The 13,418-nt window shown below is 37.2% G+C and overlaps 1 protein-coding gene across 3 annotated transcripts; it reads right to left on the bottom strand.

The window, feature by feature from the left end:
• Positions 1–5: 5 nt before the first annotated feature.
• Positions 6–12,026, bottom strand: LOC143892549 (uncharacterized). 3 transcript variants are annotated; one of them, XM_077397257.1, is made up of 11 exons: positions 11,736–12,026; positions 11,459–11,497; positions 9,470–9,553; positions 4,802–4,942; positions 2,280–2,368; positions 2,055–2,193; positions 1,838–1,912; positions 1,562–1,683; positions 1,402–1,477; positions 503–562; positions 6–393 (listed from the first exon to the last, which is right to left on the bottom strand). In XM_077397257.1, the coding sequence occupies exons 3-11, from the start codon at positions 9,545–9,547 to the stop codon at positions 265–267; spliced, it is 909 nt and encodes a 302-aa protein (XP_077253372.1). In that variant the 5' UTR covers positions 9,548–9,553; positions 11,459–11,497; positions 11,736–12,026; the 3' UTR covers positions 6–264. The 3 variants fall into 3 exon arrangements, with proteins under 3 accessions (XP_077253372.1, XP_077253373.1, XP_077253374.1); XM_077397258.1 differs by lacking the exon at positions 9,470–9,553 and having other exon boundaries at positions 11,736–12,019; XM_077397259.1 differs by lacking the exons at positions 9,470–9,553; positions 11,459–11,497 and having other exon boundaries at positions 11,736–12,020.
• Positions 12,027–13,418: the final 1,392 nt, after the last annotated feature.

Here is a 13,418-nt window from a genome sequence, read left to right as displayed (position 1 = left end):
GAAAAGAAAAGAAAGGAGAGCATTCAAGGGATGATGTCTCCATATACAACATTTGGATGATGCCCATTAAATTAAAACCATGATGGCCTACCTCTCTAGTGAGCTTTCTTTTCTTTTTCCCCATCTTTTCTCTTTGTACTCCCTACTCAGATAAACATGCTAATGATTTTATACAGGAAAAATATGAGAAGAATACATGAGCAACCCAAAGTAGGAGAGAATAAGATTGGAATGACAAAGGATGGAATGAACTGTGTATATCCTTCACTGCCTCTTTGCTAATGTTTTCTTCAACCCCTTGATGATCTTCCCAAACCACATTAGGTTCATGACAGTCAACACAGATGGGACTACAAAAACTAACAGTAAGCCAAAGGTGTGCATCTGCTCAACCTGTTGTAAGAAAGAAGATTAAAGAAAAATATGGTAGCTAAACAAATCAGCTGTTATAGTTTAAGGGCACAAAAGGGTATGTTAAGAGTTCCGAAATTGAGAGACTCACCTGATCATAATGCAAATACACATGATAGAACAAGTAACCGAATAACAGAATTCTTGCACCCTGCGTACAATTGTTCATTTCAGTGGAAAGCGATGTTTGAAGTAAGGTTGGATCAACTCTACCATTCAAAAAAAAAAGGTTGGGTCAACTCTGATCGCCAAGTTTGACCCAACCATGAAATCCTTTTCCATGGAATATTAGTTTATCTAGTGGTGAAAGAGGGGTAGTGAGGGTGGGAGGAGAAAATTGAGAGTGAATGAATGAGAGTGAGAAGCATCTTAATAATAGGGAAAAAATAAATCATATTTTGAGGGAGTTTTTATTTTCCTTGTTTTTTCTTCTCACACAGTCCCTATCATTCTCTCCCTCTACGCTCTCTCCCTCACCTCCCTCACCTTTGGGTAAGCAAATATTCAATGGAAAAAAAAAATCATGGTTGTCAAACACGGCCTATGATAGACAAAACTAGATTCAACCCCAATTTGGGCTCAACAGGATTATGCAAAGCAAGTTTATTTGCAATGTGATTAACAAGTTTATGCAAAGCAAGCGGTCCTCAGCGTGCTTTATATTTTATAATATGTGCAAAGTGATTAATATCGCAACCTCTAAATTTATAAATTTTTTAAATTCTTTGGAAGAATAGATATTACCAAAAATACCATATACAATATTATAGTTTCCAAACAATAAAAAGGGCTGCCCAGTGCACAAGGCTCCTGTCATTGCGGGGTCTGGGGAGGGCTAGATGTACAATATTATAGTTTCCAAACAAAATTAGTAGATGCACCACAGAAAGATCTGAAAATAGATTTGACTCAGACTAACTCAGTAACCTAGAATAGTGCTGTAAAATGAAAGATCATATAAACTGAAAGGTAACAAGTGAGTTAACTCACCAGCCAAGCAAAAAACATCACAACTCCATTAACAAAATACGCAGTGGATCTTTTCATTCCAGCAGTGTCGAGATACCTTCACAAACAGATAGATATGTCAAGTCAGGAGATGAAAATTGATATCTTTCCGGAATCACTCCCTGTAATTTATGCACATTACCATCTCAAATTTATGCCAGGAGTTGTTGACTCAGATATGAGAACCATGTATGTATAAAGCTGTCCTTCCCCGGACAACATGGAGTATGTTATTGCAACTACAGAAAGCAAATGATGGAGAATCTGAAATACAAATTGAGTACTGAAAAAAATTAGAAGAGGTCAACTTAACACAGTTGATATTTTAACACGAGAAAAAGCTCGACCTAGTATTCCAAATGACTCATAGACCAGCATCCACAAATTAGCTATGGCGCTACAAGTAGAATGTACTTACAAACTCCATGCCACCTAGAGAAGGATATAACCAAACTATCATTCCAAGGTCTGAAATGAAGTACCCCGCAGAAACCTGCCAAACACAACTCTATTTATGATACCACACAAGACACAAAAACGGTTTTCTTCTATTTAACCGAACAGATATAGAAGGGACAATGAGAACAGATACTTAAACTCATCTCAAATCTTAGAATGTAAAATAAGAACCTTACCCCTAAAGCAAAAGCAGAGAGAGGAGAACTTCGGAACGTAACAAGGCCGGCAAGTCGTTCATCAGAATAGATATCAGAAAAGAACACCAGGTACGTGGACATGACTGTGATGAAGATGGCGTGAATAGTAGAGATACCACTACACAAATAGTTCAAACAAGATAAATGAATATGAGACACAAAAAGAATAGAAGGAAGGGTTGAAAAAAGGCATTAAAAGGTCACCGATTGTTCCACTCAATGCGTTGGATTTTGGTAAGTCCAGCATAGCTCTTGAAGTAAAAAGAACTGATGAATTGGGTAACATCATAAACCTGAGGAGAGAACAGGAAAGTATTACGTAAGCATAGAGAGCCTTAATCTTAAATGAAAAAACTAAATGGAAATTGTTCATACAAAAGCATTAATCCTAAATGGAAAAACTTAAATTGTCCATACAAATTGATGATGGATGGCATTTCACAAAAGAGAAAATGAGCCTTCGACGTGGGACGTGGGACGTGGAAAGAAATTATTTAACTGGAGAGGTATTTAAGGTTGCGTTCGGCAACCATTCTCTTATTCTCATTTCGGAGTGACAAATAGTCAAATAGTCGCTCAAGATAATTGCGTTTAAAAACCATAATAAGCAATTAAATGAATCTTCTTAATGAATAACGAACTTCATTCTTTCGGATTTTAGGATTTTTTAAGTAAAAATCTAAAATAAATAAATAAATAAAGTAGAAATCTAAAAAATGAATGTTTTGAATGGCTACTGAGCACACCCTTAAGTTCTTCTGTTCCAGCTAAAACAGTTCATTATATATTAAGAAAATATGAGACAAATATTGTCTTTTTCTGAGTAAATACCCAAAGCTAATTGCATTTAAGAAGCATAATAAGAAATTAAATGCATCTTCCTAATGAAATAACGAACTACATTCTTTTGGATTTTAGGACTTTTTAAGTAAACAATCTAAAATTGAATGTTTTGAATGGCTACGGAGCACGCCCTAAATTTCTTTTGTTCCAATTCAAACAATTTATTATATTAAGAAAATACGAGACACAAATATTGTCTTTTTCTGAGAAAATAAGGAAACCCAAAGCACATGCCCTTATCTAGCATTCCATCCCCTTGTCAGTTTTTTATCTTGTGATGTTACAACATGGTAAAACTACCAAGAAAGATGAGCAAAATTGATAAGAGTAAAGATCCGATGAGACGAACAAAATTAGCATGCTAACCAAGACAAAAGAGAGAAAATAGAAGAAATAAGAGTGAGGAAGGTGTAGAGAAGAATAACAAGTAGTGATAGCACTGTAGGGGATCAATGGTGATGATCAATCCTAAGGTTCCACACGGGTGCAATCAAGACCGTTGATCTCATAGAACATCAAGAAATGACCCAAATGGTCTTGGTCCCATGCCGAAGGGTCATCCCATGCATAATATAAGGAGCTAAAAGGTCAATAGTTTAAAATTTGGTGGCAAACCCCCTGAAGAGTAAAGAGGATTGATGGATCAAGGACCCAGGATCATTTGATCAAGGTGTTCTCAATGCATTTGGGAGAATTTTTATAGTCACTAGTGTGATCAATGGATCCGATCACAAAGAAATGGCACAAGTAGAGCTCAGTGAGAAACACTAGGTGGAAAGTCATTATTGGGATCAATGGTAAGCGGCAACTTTTGGGTCCTGAAAGGCACATATGTGCAATAAAAATTGTGTATACATTTACCAAAGTATACATAAAAACCATTCAAAACATTTCTTCCTGAAGTTTTGTCTTAAATGTCCATCGTTTGCATATGTTTCCATACATTATTGTAATTTTGCAAGATTTTGCACTGAAATTTCCTTCCAAAACAGACATGTTTTCAATTCCATCACGACTAAAACACATAATAAAAATCGAAGAAACCTTGCCCTCATCAGGGATTGATGCATGACCAAAATGGAAGAAATAAGTTCAGGAAGCCATTGTTTTCCACCGAAACCAACATGAAATGACAGAAATGTTTCCATTTCCGACACGAATATTGAAACCAAAATGCATTCCAAAACTAAAATTGTAAGCACATTACTGGTATACTATATCAGTACGTGTTACATAATAATATTTATATGAATTGCATGTGAAATGTGGTGTTTGTAATATGTATACATATTTGTATAAATTACATGTGAAATGTGGTATGTAATAAAAGAACTATCACATAAGCAAAAACAACCACCATAAAGTTTTAACAACATCAAACACCTAGTGACACTTTTTTTTAATGGCATAGTACCGCGTTCTATCGCGCATGTAAGATAATTCAATACAGACACATCTCACATGTAATTTATATAGATATTTATACATAATATATGCGCCACCACATTTCGCATGAAATTTATATAAATATAATTATGTTACACATATTGCAATAGTATATCACTAATATACTAACAGTTTTGATTTTGCTATGCGTTTCAGTTTTCGTATGCGCTTCAGTAGAGATGGAAACATAAACATTTTGGTCATTTTGTATCGTTTTCAGTGAAATTTTAAAACTATGGATAAGGGAGCACTGAGTCGCTAAGGAAAAAGAAACAAAAGATCCTTGGCTGCATTTGTAACCTGAAATTACTTTTTGGATCATACGAATACATTGAGCAGATTTGACATTTACCACCAAATGCAACCTATAATGCAAGCAGTTTGCTCAACATACTCAGAAGAAAGGAAGCAAATATAAAGGAAAGATGAGGGAGTACCATCTTGGACATGAAAGCACCACCAATGATTGAAGCGTATGGAATAAAAGAATCTGCTAGTAGGTAGTTTTTGACCAGTGCCTCAGCCTGGTTACGGTAAGACTTCATCGCCATAAGGCCTATGTCTGTGCTCCCGGAAACCTATATCATAACAAATTTATTGACCCATACGTCTAATCAGAGAAACAGGGAGCAGAATAAAATAAAAATGTTAAAATGATTTGTCAAACAGAAGGAGCACTCCACGCCAACATGATACATTTCTGCATACACAAACCTATCCATATATTATACTGAACATTCACATACTTTAGTCTTAGATATATCTAATAAATCATATGGACATTATTAGAAAATTTGACCATTTTGCATCTCAAGGACTATAGTGAAGGAAAACAGAAGTTAAAAAATTGAAGACTTTTTTATAACAGAAAATATAGAAATGATACTTTTATAATATAGTTCTAAAATAAAATTCTACTCTCTAAGTTCTTCCAACTTGCTTGTGGATGCCTTGTAATTTTTTTTAGAATGGTGAAGCCTTGTTAAGAGAGGGGAAAAAAGCTCAACCGAGACAACCAAAAAAAATAAAGAGAAGAAAAACAACTCGTCAAGGGGGAACGTGACCAAATACCTCCACAACAGGTCTATCAACCCTGAAACAAGCCAGTTGATCCACATCACTGCGGGCGGAACAAAAAAAATGGCAGAATGACGTCGAGTGGCCTTCCACCATATCTAAAATTCCCTCGATGGCTTCTGCAAATCTGCAAGGAAAGTCGTTACCTTCCTAGACCCACCGGATAACATTGAGAGAATCTCCTTCAATGGTCAAGGAATCCAGGAGAGAAGCCTCAACAAGCCAAATCCTAGAGAGAAAGGCATGAACTTCAGCCTCATTCAAGTATGTCTCACAAATAGGATCGGAAAAGGTCCAACCCATGAAACTTTCCCCATTGTAAAGGAGACTCGCTGCTGGGCCAGGGTTAGGAAAGCTAGAACCATCAAAGTTTAGCTTCATGAACCTAATCGGAGAGGGAGACCATCTAGGAGGCGAATGGTCGACCTGGACCACGCTTCAACAGATCACATCCCAAGAGAACCAAAGAGAGGACTCCGAAATGCCCCCCAAAAACAGGAAGAACCGCCGCACAACGAACCATGATGGAAAGAATCTGTTGCTGGAGGGTACAGACACCTCTAGATACCTTGTAATTTTTCTATCCAATTTTGAAAAAAAGGCTGAAAAGAAGGCGTATTCGGGTTATGTTTGTTAAACAGAAAAAAAGGGTATAACAGAGGATAAACCAGATGATGTGTGTTCGGGTTCTGAAGTGACTGTCATTGATAATGCAATTGACATGGGGATGAGTGCTGTGGTTGTTGGTCAGAAGGTGGTTATATTTCAAAATATATCTAAACCAATTGCTCAGAAAACAGAAACAAATCAGAACTTATCTGAACCAGTTGCAAATGCTGTTTGTGGGGCGGAATTTAATTCTGCTTTGGAAAACCCTATCCTGTTAGTGCTGCTCAAGAGACTGTTACGGGTAAGAATGTACATTTTGTTGTTCTTCATTTGGTTCCAGATGGAACCAACACCAAATCTACTTGGGACAGCACAGGAGTCTGTAAACAATTGTTGTTCCTGTTTTGGCCAAAAATCCGAAGGGCTCTGATGCTATCAATAAAGTGATTTGGAAATATGCAAGGGCGAAAGGCCATGGTTAGGGCCAATCAGGTGTGATTGGAGATATTAATAAGCCGGAAGTGTCGAGTACATTAATTCTATCCAGTGAATGCTGCTACCCCTATTTTTGAAGATCAACAGCGGGGAGGAGAGGATGAAGCTTAAATCCCGCCAGCCAGCTTGTCAGCAGAGAGATGTAATGATAAGAAGTTCAAGGAAGGCAGTGATAGTAGTAATGAAGATAAATATGCAAGAGAGATAGAGGAAAACAGGACAAATATTACTTCTGTCTTAGGGAAGGTAAACAATGAGAATGTTACTTCTGTCTTAGAGAAGGTAAACAATGGATATTGTTGCTAATCCGATTCAACTCCTGGAGACTCTTTGCATTGGGAAGACGGGATCAAACAAAAGGGTTTAGATCTAGAACTCCTTTGGACTATAGATGACCTCTGTCGTAGCAATATTGTAATCTTAGACCAATGTGCCATCTGTTTGAGAGTGGGAGAAAAGGTGGATCATATGCTCCTTCATTGCAAGTATTCTAGAGCTGTGTGGGCCAAAATCTTAGATAGATTTGCGATTTTGTGAGTCTTCCCTGCCCATATATCCGATCTTGTTGATAGTTGGTTCTTTGCGTCCAGACACAAGAAGGGTATAATATTATGGAAATTAGTTTTGCAGGCCACTATCTGGGTTCTTTGGAAAGAAAAGGAGCACAAGTACTTTTGAGAATGTAGTCAAAAGTGCTTCCTTCTCATACTCGAGGATAATTACGTTAGTAATCTCCTGGGTTAGAGTTCTCCCTAGTTTCCGGTCATACTCGGCTACAGACATCAAACATTGCAGGAAGGAGGTTTACTTCAGTGAGGAACATGAGGAGATCTTCGCTCCCAGATGGACCCCCTTGATCTTGGATGGTTCAAGCTTAATTTTGACGACTCTAGCCTTGGTTTATCTCGGTCCGAAGCGTATTAGAGGCCTTCTTAGAGATGAGTCTGGCTTGACCAAATGGGCCTTTTCTGGGCCTACTGTAATCAATGATTCTAATAAGGTGCCATTAAAAAATGATTCTAATAAGGTAAAAGTGAGGGCGATTCCTCATGGCATTAGATTAAAGACAGTCAGAGATTTGGATAATCTCATTGTGGAGGGAGATACCCTCAATGTTATCGGATGGCTGTATGAGAGATTCCCTCACCCTAGGAGATTGTCAAGAGTTCATTGATGAGATTTTGGACTGCCTGGAGTTATCAGGTCCGCTTCCATCACGTTCGGAGGTCGGCGAAAGGAGAGGAGGACTGTCCAGCTCGCATTGGAGTGATTTAACTGGCTCTAGAGATCTTTGATTACTTACCTACTTGACTATTGTTGCTCTAGTAGTTGTATGCTCTTTTTTTGTTCTCTTTGCGGTCATGACTCTCGGTCGCGGCCTCGTCTTTTTTAATAAAATCCCATCATTTCAAAAAAAAAAAAAGATACGTTTTTTTTTTGTATCATCCTTTCTTTTTATCTCTTTTCCTCTTGTACTCTTGATCTCTTCGGTCTTGGGGCTTCCCCCTCCTTTTAATATAAATTTCACCTTTTCAAAAAAAATAAAAATAGAAACTACACGGACACGGAGTGTTGGACACGGCAAACCCCCAAACTTTAGAAACGGGGACACAGCTAAAATAGAAAGTATATGTAATAATGATTTGTGGATATGGATTCGGGTGTCCAGTTTTGACATGGATACGAGTTGTCTAAATGAGGTAAACACAATATTCAATAAGAAAAACAACACACGGTACCAAAACATGTCCACACACCTACATTAAGTCTGACACTTCCAGCAATACAAGTAAAAGTGTCCAAAGAAGTGTAGACACGTGTGGACACGCGAGTCGGCAATAAATTCGAAGTGTCGGCCAAATCATAGCCCATGATTATATCTAAGGAAAAAAATTTACTGCATTATCAGTTAAACAACCACCCCATTCACGCATAAACCCAACCAACAAATGGAGATTAAAGCCAACATGGAGGATCATACATGTATCAGATTATAAAAGGCAAAACCCCCAAAATTTAAACATTGTCAATATGTTAGTCATCAAGCACTTACCCTTGATCAATCTAATGGAAGATTTACAGACAACAGCTTCCTAGGAAGCACGGGTACTCTCCCGGGGCTCCCGCACCCGTACCCGACACGTATGGGGTGCGGGTACGCCCCGGGTACGTCCGGGGTACGTACCCCATTGTTTTTTTTAAAAAAAAAACCAGTTTTGCTGGTTGGGTGCGTGTCGGGTGCGCACCACGCGTACCCGACACGTCCTGCTTCTTCCTACTGCTTCTCTTTCCTTTCCTGTACTTCTCTCTACTTTCCTGTACTCGGTATTTACATGAAAACCCCCAGACGCTACTGAACAAGAAAGAATGCGAGCGCGTCCCTCTCTCTTTCAACTGCATCGCTGCCAAGGTGCATGCTTAAGATTTACATGTAAATAACGGAATACCCCCCTTTTGGATTTATTAAAAATCATTTCAACACCCAAATCTAAAAGGAAAAAAAAGTCAACTCTCCAGTTTTAGTACAAAATTCAAAGAAAAATGGTCGGGTCAAAATTTTAACATTCTTAACTTCCAAACGGTGGGGTATTTTTCAAATTTTAAAAATTCATAAAATCTATTTTGTCCAAACATTATTAAATCCCAAAAGTCTGGTAACAAAAATCTCATAATTTGGTCTCTAAAAATTATTCATCTTGTCAGGCACTAGTCACAGACTTTTTTTTTCTAATGAATGATGTATTGATGCCTCATGTTATGAAATATGGAACTTAATCACTTATGAAATGAAGAGTAATATTAGAATTTTTCATTTAGGTGATGTTATTGTTATTTGATTGTCTACAATTATTATTTTTTTAATTTTTATGAATATATAATAAAATATTAAAATATATTATTATATTCGGCGTACCCGAACGTACCCACACCCGGCTTTTTTGGCAAATCACGTACCCACGTACCCGTGTCGTGTCGTACCCGTACCCGTACCCGTGCTTCATAGACAGCTTCCAACAAAAACAATCATAAACTTTCAATCAACAAAGTAAACATGCAAACTTTTGAACAGATTAAATTAATTAGAGAGAGAGAGACCCAAAACAAAATCCCTTCATTTCCACTACAAAATACCAATTCTCGCAAAAAAAACAATCAAATTAAACAAGAGGTACAAACCCAAAACAAATGAAAAATGAAGTGTCGCGTGTCGACACGGACACGAAGTGTCGGACACGGCAAACCCCCAAACTTTAGAAACGGGGACACAGCTAAAATAGAAAGTATATGTAATAATGATTTGTGGATATGGATTCGGGTGGTGTCCAGTTTTGACATGGATACGAGTTGTCTAAATGAGGTAAACACAATATTCAATAAGAAAAACAACACACGGTACCAAAACATGTCCACACACCTACATTAAGTCTGACAATTCCAGCAATACAAGAAAAGTATCCAAAGAAGTGTCGACACGTGTGGACACGCGAGTCGGCAATAAATTCGAAGTGTCGGCCAAATCATAGCCCATGACTATCTATATCTAAGGAAAAAAATTTACTGCATTATCAGTTAAACAACCACCCCATTCACGCATAAACCCAACCAACAAATGGAGATTAAAGCCAACATGGAGGATCATACATGTATCAGATTATAAAAGGCAAAACCCCCAAAATTTAAACATTGTCAATATGTTGGTCATCAAGCACTTACCCTTGATCAATCTAATGGAAGATTTACAGACAACAGCTTCCAATAAAAACAATCATAAACTTTCAATCAACAAAGTAAACATGCAAACTTTTGAACAGATTAAAAACCCATTTTTTTGCCAGAAATCTGCTACATCCCTCTATTTCTCCCAGATAATAGTAAAAAAAAAAAAAAATCCTTAGATTGAATGCAATAGCTTCCTAAAATAAATTAATTAGAGAGAGAGAGACCCAAAACAAAATCCCTTCATTTCCACTACAAATTACCAATTCTCCCAAAAAAAAACAATCAAATTAAACAAGAGGTACAAACCCAAAACAAATGAAAAATGAAGGGTCGCGTGTCGACACGGACACGGAGTGTCGGACACGGCAAACCCCCAAACTTTAGAAACGGGGACACAGCTAAAATAGAAAGTATATGTAATAATGATTTGTGGATATCTATTCGGGTGTCGAGTTTTGACATGGATACAAGTTGTCTAAATGAGGTAAACACAATATTCAATAAGAAAAACAACACACGGTACCAAAACATGTCCACACACCTACATTAAGTCTGACACTTCCAGCAATACAAGTAAAAGTGTCCAAAGAAGTGTCGACACGTGTGGACACGCGAGTCGGCAATAAATTCGAAGTGTCGGCCATATCATAGCCCATGACTATATCTAAGGAAAAAAATTTACTGCATTATCAGTTAAACAACCACCCCATTCACGCATAAACCCAACCAACAAATGGAGATTAAAGCCAACATGGAGGATCATACATGTATCAGATTATAAAAGGCAAAACCCCCAAAATTTAAACATTGTCAATATGTTAGTCATCAAGCACTTACCCTTGATCAATCTAATGGAAGATTTACAGACAACAGCTTCCAATAAAAACAATCATAAACTTTCAATCAACAAAGTAAACATGCAAACTTTTGAACAGATTAAAAACCCATTTTTTGCCAGAAATCTGCTACATCCCTCTATTTCTCCCAGATAATAGTTAAAAAAATAAATAAATTAATCCTTAGATTGAATGCAATAGCTTCCTAAAATAAATTAATTAGAGAGAGAGAGACCCAAAACAAAATCCTTTCATTTCCACTACAAAATACCAATTCTCCCAAAAAAAAAACAATCAAATTAAACAAGAGGTACAAACCCAAAACAAATGAAAAATGAAGAATCAAAAGAAACTCACACTTAGAGTGCTAAAATCTCCTCCATGTCATAGAAGCCTCTACACAACAATGAAGCAATAAAAGCAGCCAACAAAGAAAATCAAAATGTAAACATTACAAACGTCCCAAAATGGGAAGATAAGACAAAGTTATTAAATATGGAGAGGAAAACTGGAGGACCCATATCACGATTATTAAATTCATATAGGTTTGTTCGAACCCCCAACCGAAAGTTAAATAAAAATAATTACACAAATAAAACCCACGAAAGAAATGGATGGCATTAAAAGGTGTTACCTGGGTCTAGTGATTTGAATCGCTTGGTGGGTCGGATTCCTGAGGATTGCGTCCTACCCAACGCATATCAAATAGAAAGAGAAAAAGGCTAAGAGAGAGACAAAACAAACCATGATTTAGAGAGAGAGAGAGAGAGAGATTTTGTGTTTGAGAAATTATCTATCCTTCACGCACACTTCACATGTACACACAGAAATAGCATGTGGTCGGATATGGAATTTAATAATAATTGGGTTTTGCTAACGAGTGCATTAGGAAAGGAATTTTCTTATCATTTTTCACATTGTTTGAGAATTTTACAAATGTTTTGAGTCATTTTTATCAAAACATGTGTAAAATTCCTTTCCCTATGATATTTAATATAAGGTTTTGCTTTGGTTCTGGAAAATGATATCAGCACAACCATGATATTTTTGCTAACTCATCTTGCCTTTTAGTGTTTAAAGAGCTGTCAAAAGGTTATTACATTTCCCAGAAAGCTCTCACGTGCCAATTAAAGAAGAAAGACAGCTGGGTTTGTGCAAATATCAAAATATGGTTGCCCTGTTAACATTTCCCTCTGTTTTTTTCTTGTAAAGACAAAAGTAGTTTTAACTAGGGAAATGATATTCCCCCTCTGACGGATAAAATCCCCCCTTTTAACATTATTCGTTAACTTTTAAACTCAAAGAAAAACATTACAGGGGGTGAATTTATCCTCGATCAGTGAACCATTCTCACAGAAACCGTTAAAGGAGGGGATTTTATCCATTTAGGGGTTGGGGCGGGGATATCATTTCCCTTTAACCATTGTATTTTGGAAAACCACACATGCTTGACGATCGAATATGAACGTTATAGTATGCAAATGGCTACTGATATTGCCACTGCCGTGTTTTGATAATTGCATGAACTCACCTTGTCTTTTCTTTGTTAATTGCACGGAAGATCTTAGGGTCGCAATCGCTTCCATCAATCTTGAGGCCAATGCTACCAAATGGTATGATTAGTTTGAAGCAATTTGCCATGGAGTTCCTACTTGGAAGCAGTTTGGGGAGGACTTATTGATTCGTTTCGGCTCTTTGGGGTACGAAAATGTTCATGGCGAGCTAGCAAAAATGACATAGACAACTGTCTTGAAGTATCAAAACCGCTTCGAACGGCTTTCCAATCGAGCTCAAGACTGGTTAGAGCCCTAATTGGTTGGGACGTTTATAGCAGGACTCCGTCCAGAAATTAGATGAGAAGTCAAGATATATCTTCCTCGCTTAATAGCGACAGCTATTTCTTATGCGCGATTGCAGGAAGAAAGACTCAATAAAGATTGACGTATTTATGAAGGCTCTCTTAGTTGACCCCCTGATCTTCCTCGAGAAGATCCCATCGCATCCACAGGTCATAAAAGGAACTCAAGGACTGAACAACGAAGGGGCTATGTTGACACTAAGATGAGAAATGGCATAAGAGTCATCGTTGTGGACAAAATGGTTAATAAATTATTAATGATCGAGCCAGCGAGTGATCCTGACGACGAGGAATGTTAGAACCAGACTTCTTTATTTAGATTGTTTTCCTTATTTATGTTATTTCCTTATTATATTAGGTTTCCTTAATTTGTTTTACCTACTTTGCATATTGCTGATTTCTATTTCTTAGTTTATTTTCTTCAATTTCAATATAATGTAGATGTCATATAGCTACTCA

The sequence above is a fragment of the Tasmannia lanceolata genome, unplaced genomic scaffold (assembly GCF_043159265.1).
Source record: "Tasmannia lanceolata isolate RefF3 unplaced genomic scaffold, GAP_Taslan_0.1 ptg000015l, whole genome shotgun sequence".
Lineage (NCBI taxonomy): Eukaryota > Viridiplantae > Streptophyta > Magnoliopsida > Canellales > Winteraceae > Tasmannia > Tasmannia lanceolata.
The sequence above is the reverse complement of the archived record's forward strand: the minus strand, read 5'-3'. Positions and strand labels throughout refer to the sequence as shown.

Excerpts from the sequence above, each read along its gene's own strand:
- LOC143892549 (XM_077397257.1), bottom strand. The coding sequence starts at position 9,547 with ATGAAGCACGGGTACGGGTACGGGTACGACACGACACGGGTACGTGGG. Across the intron at positions 4,943-9,469 it reads GCCAAAAAAGCCGGGTGTGG|GTTTCCGGGAGCACAGACAT; the intron begins GTACGTTCGGGT and ends GTTATGATATAG. Across the intron at positions 1,913-2,054 it reads TCTCTGCTTTTGCTTTAGGG|GTTTCTGCGGGGTACTTCAT; the intron begins GTAAGGTTCTTA and ends TGTGTTTGGCAG.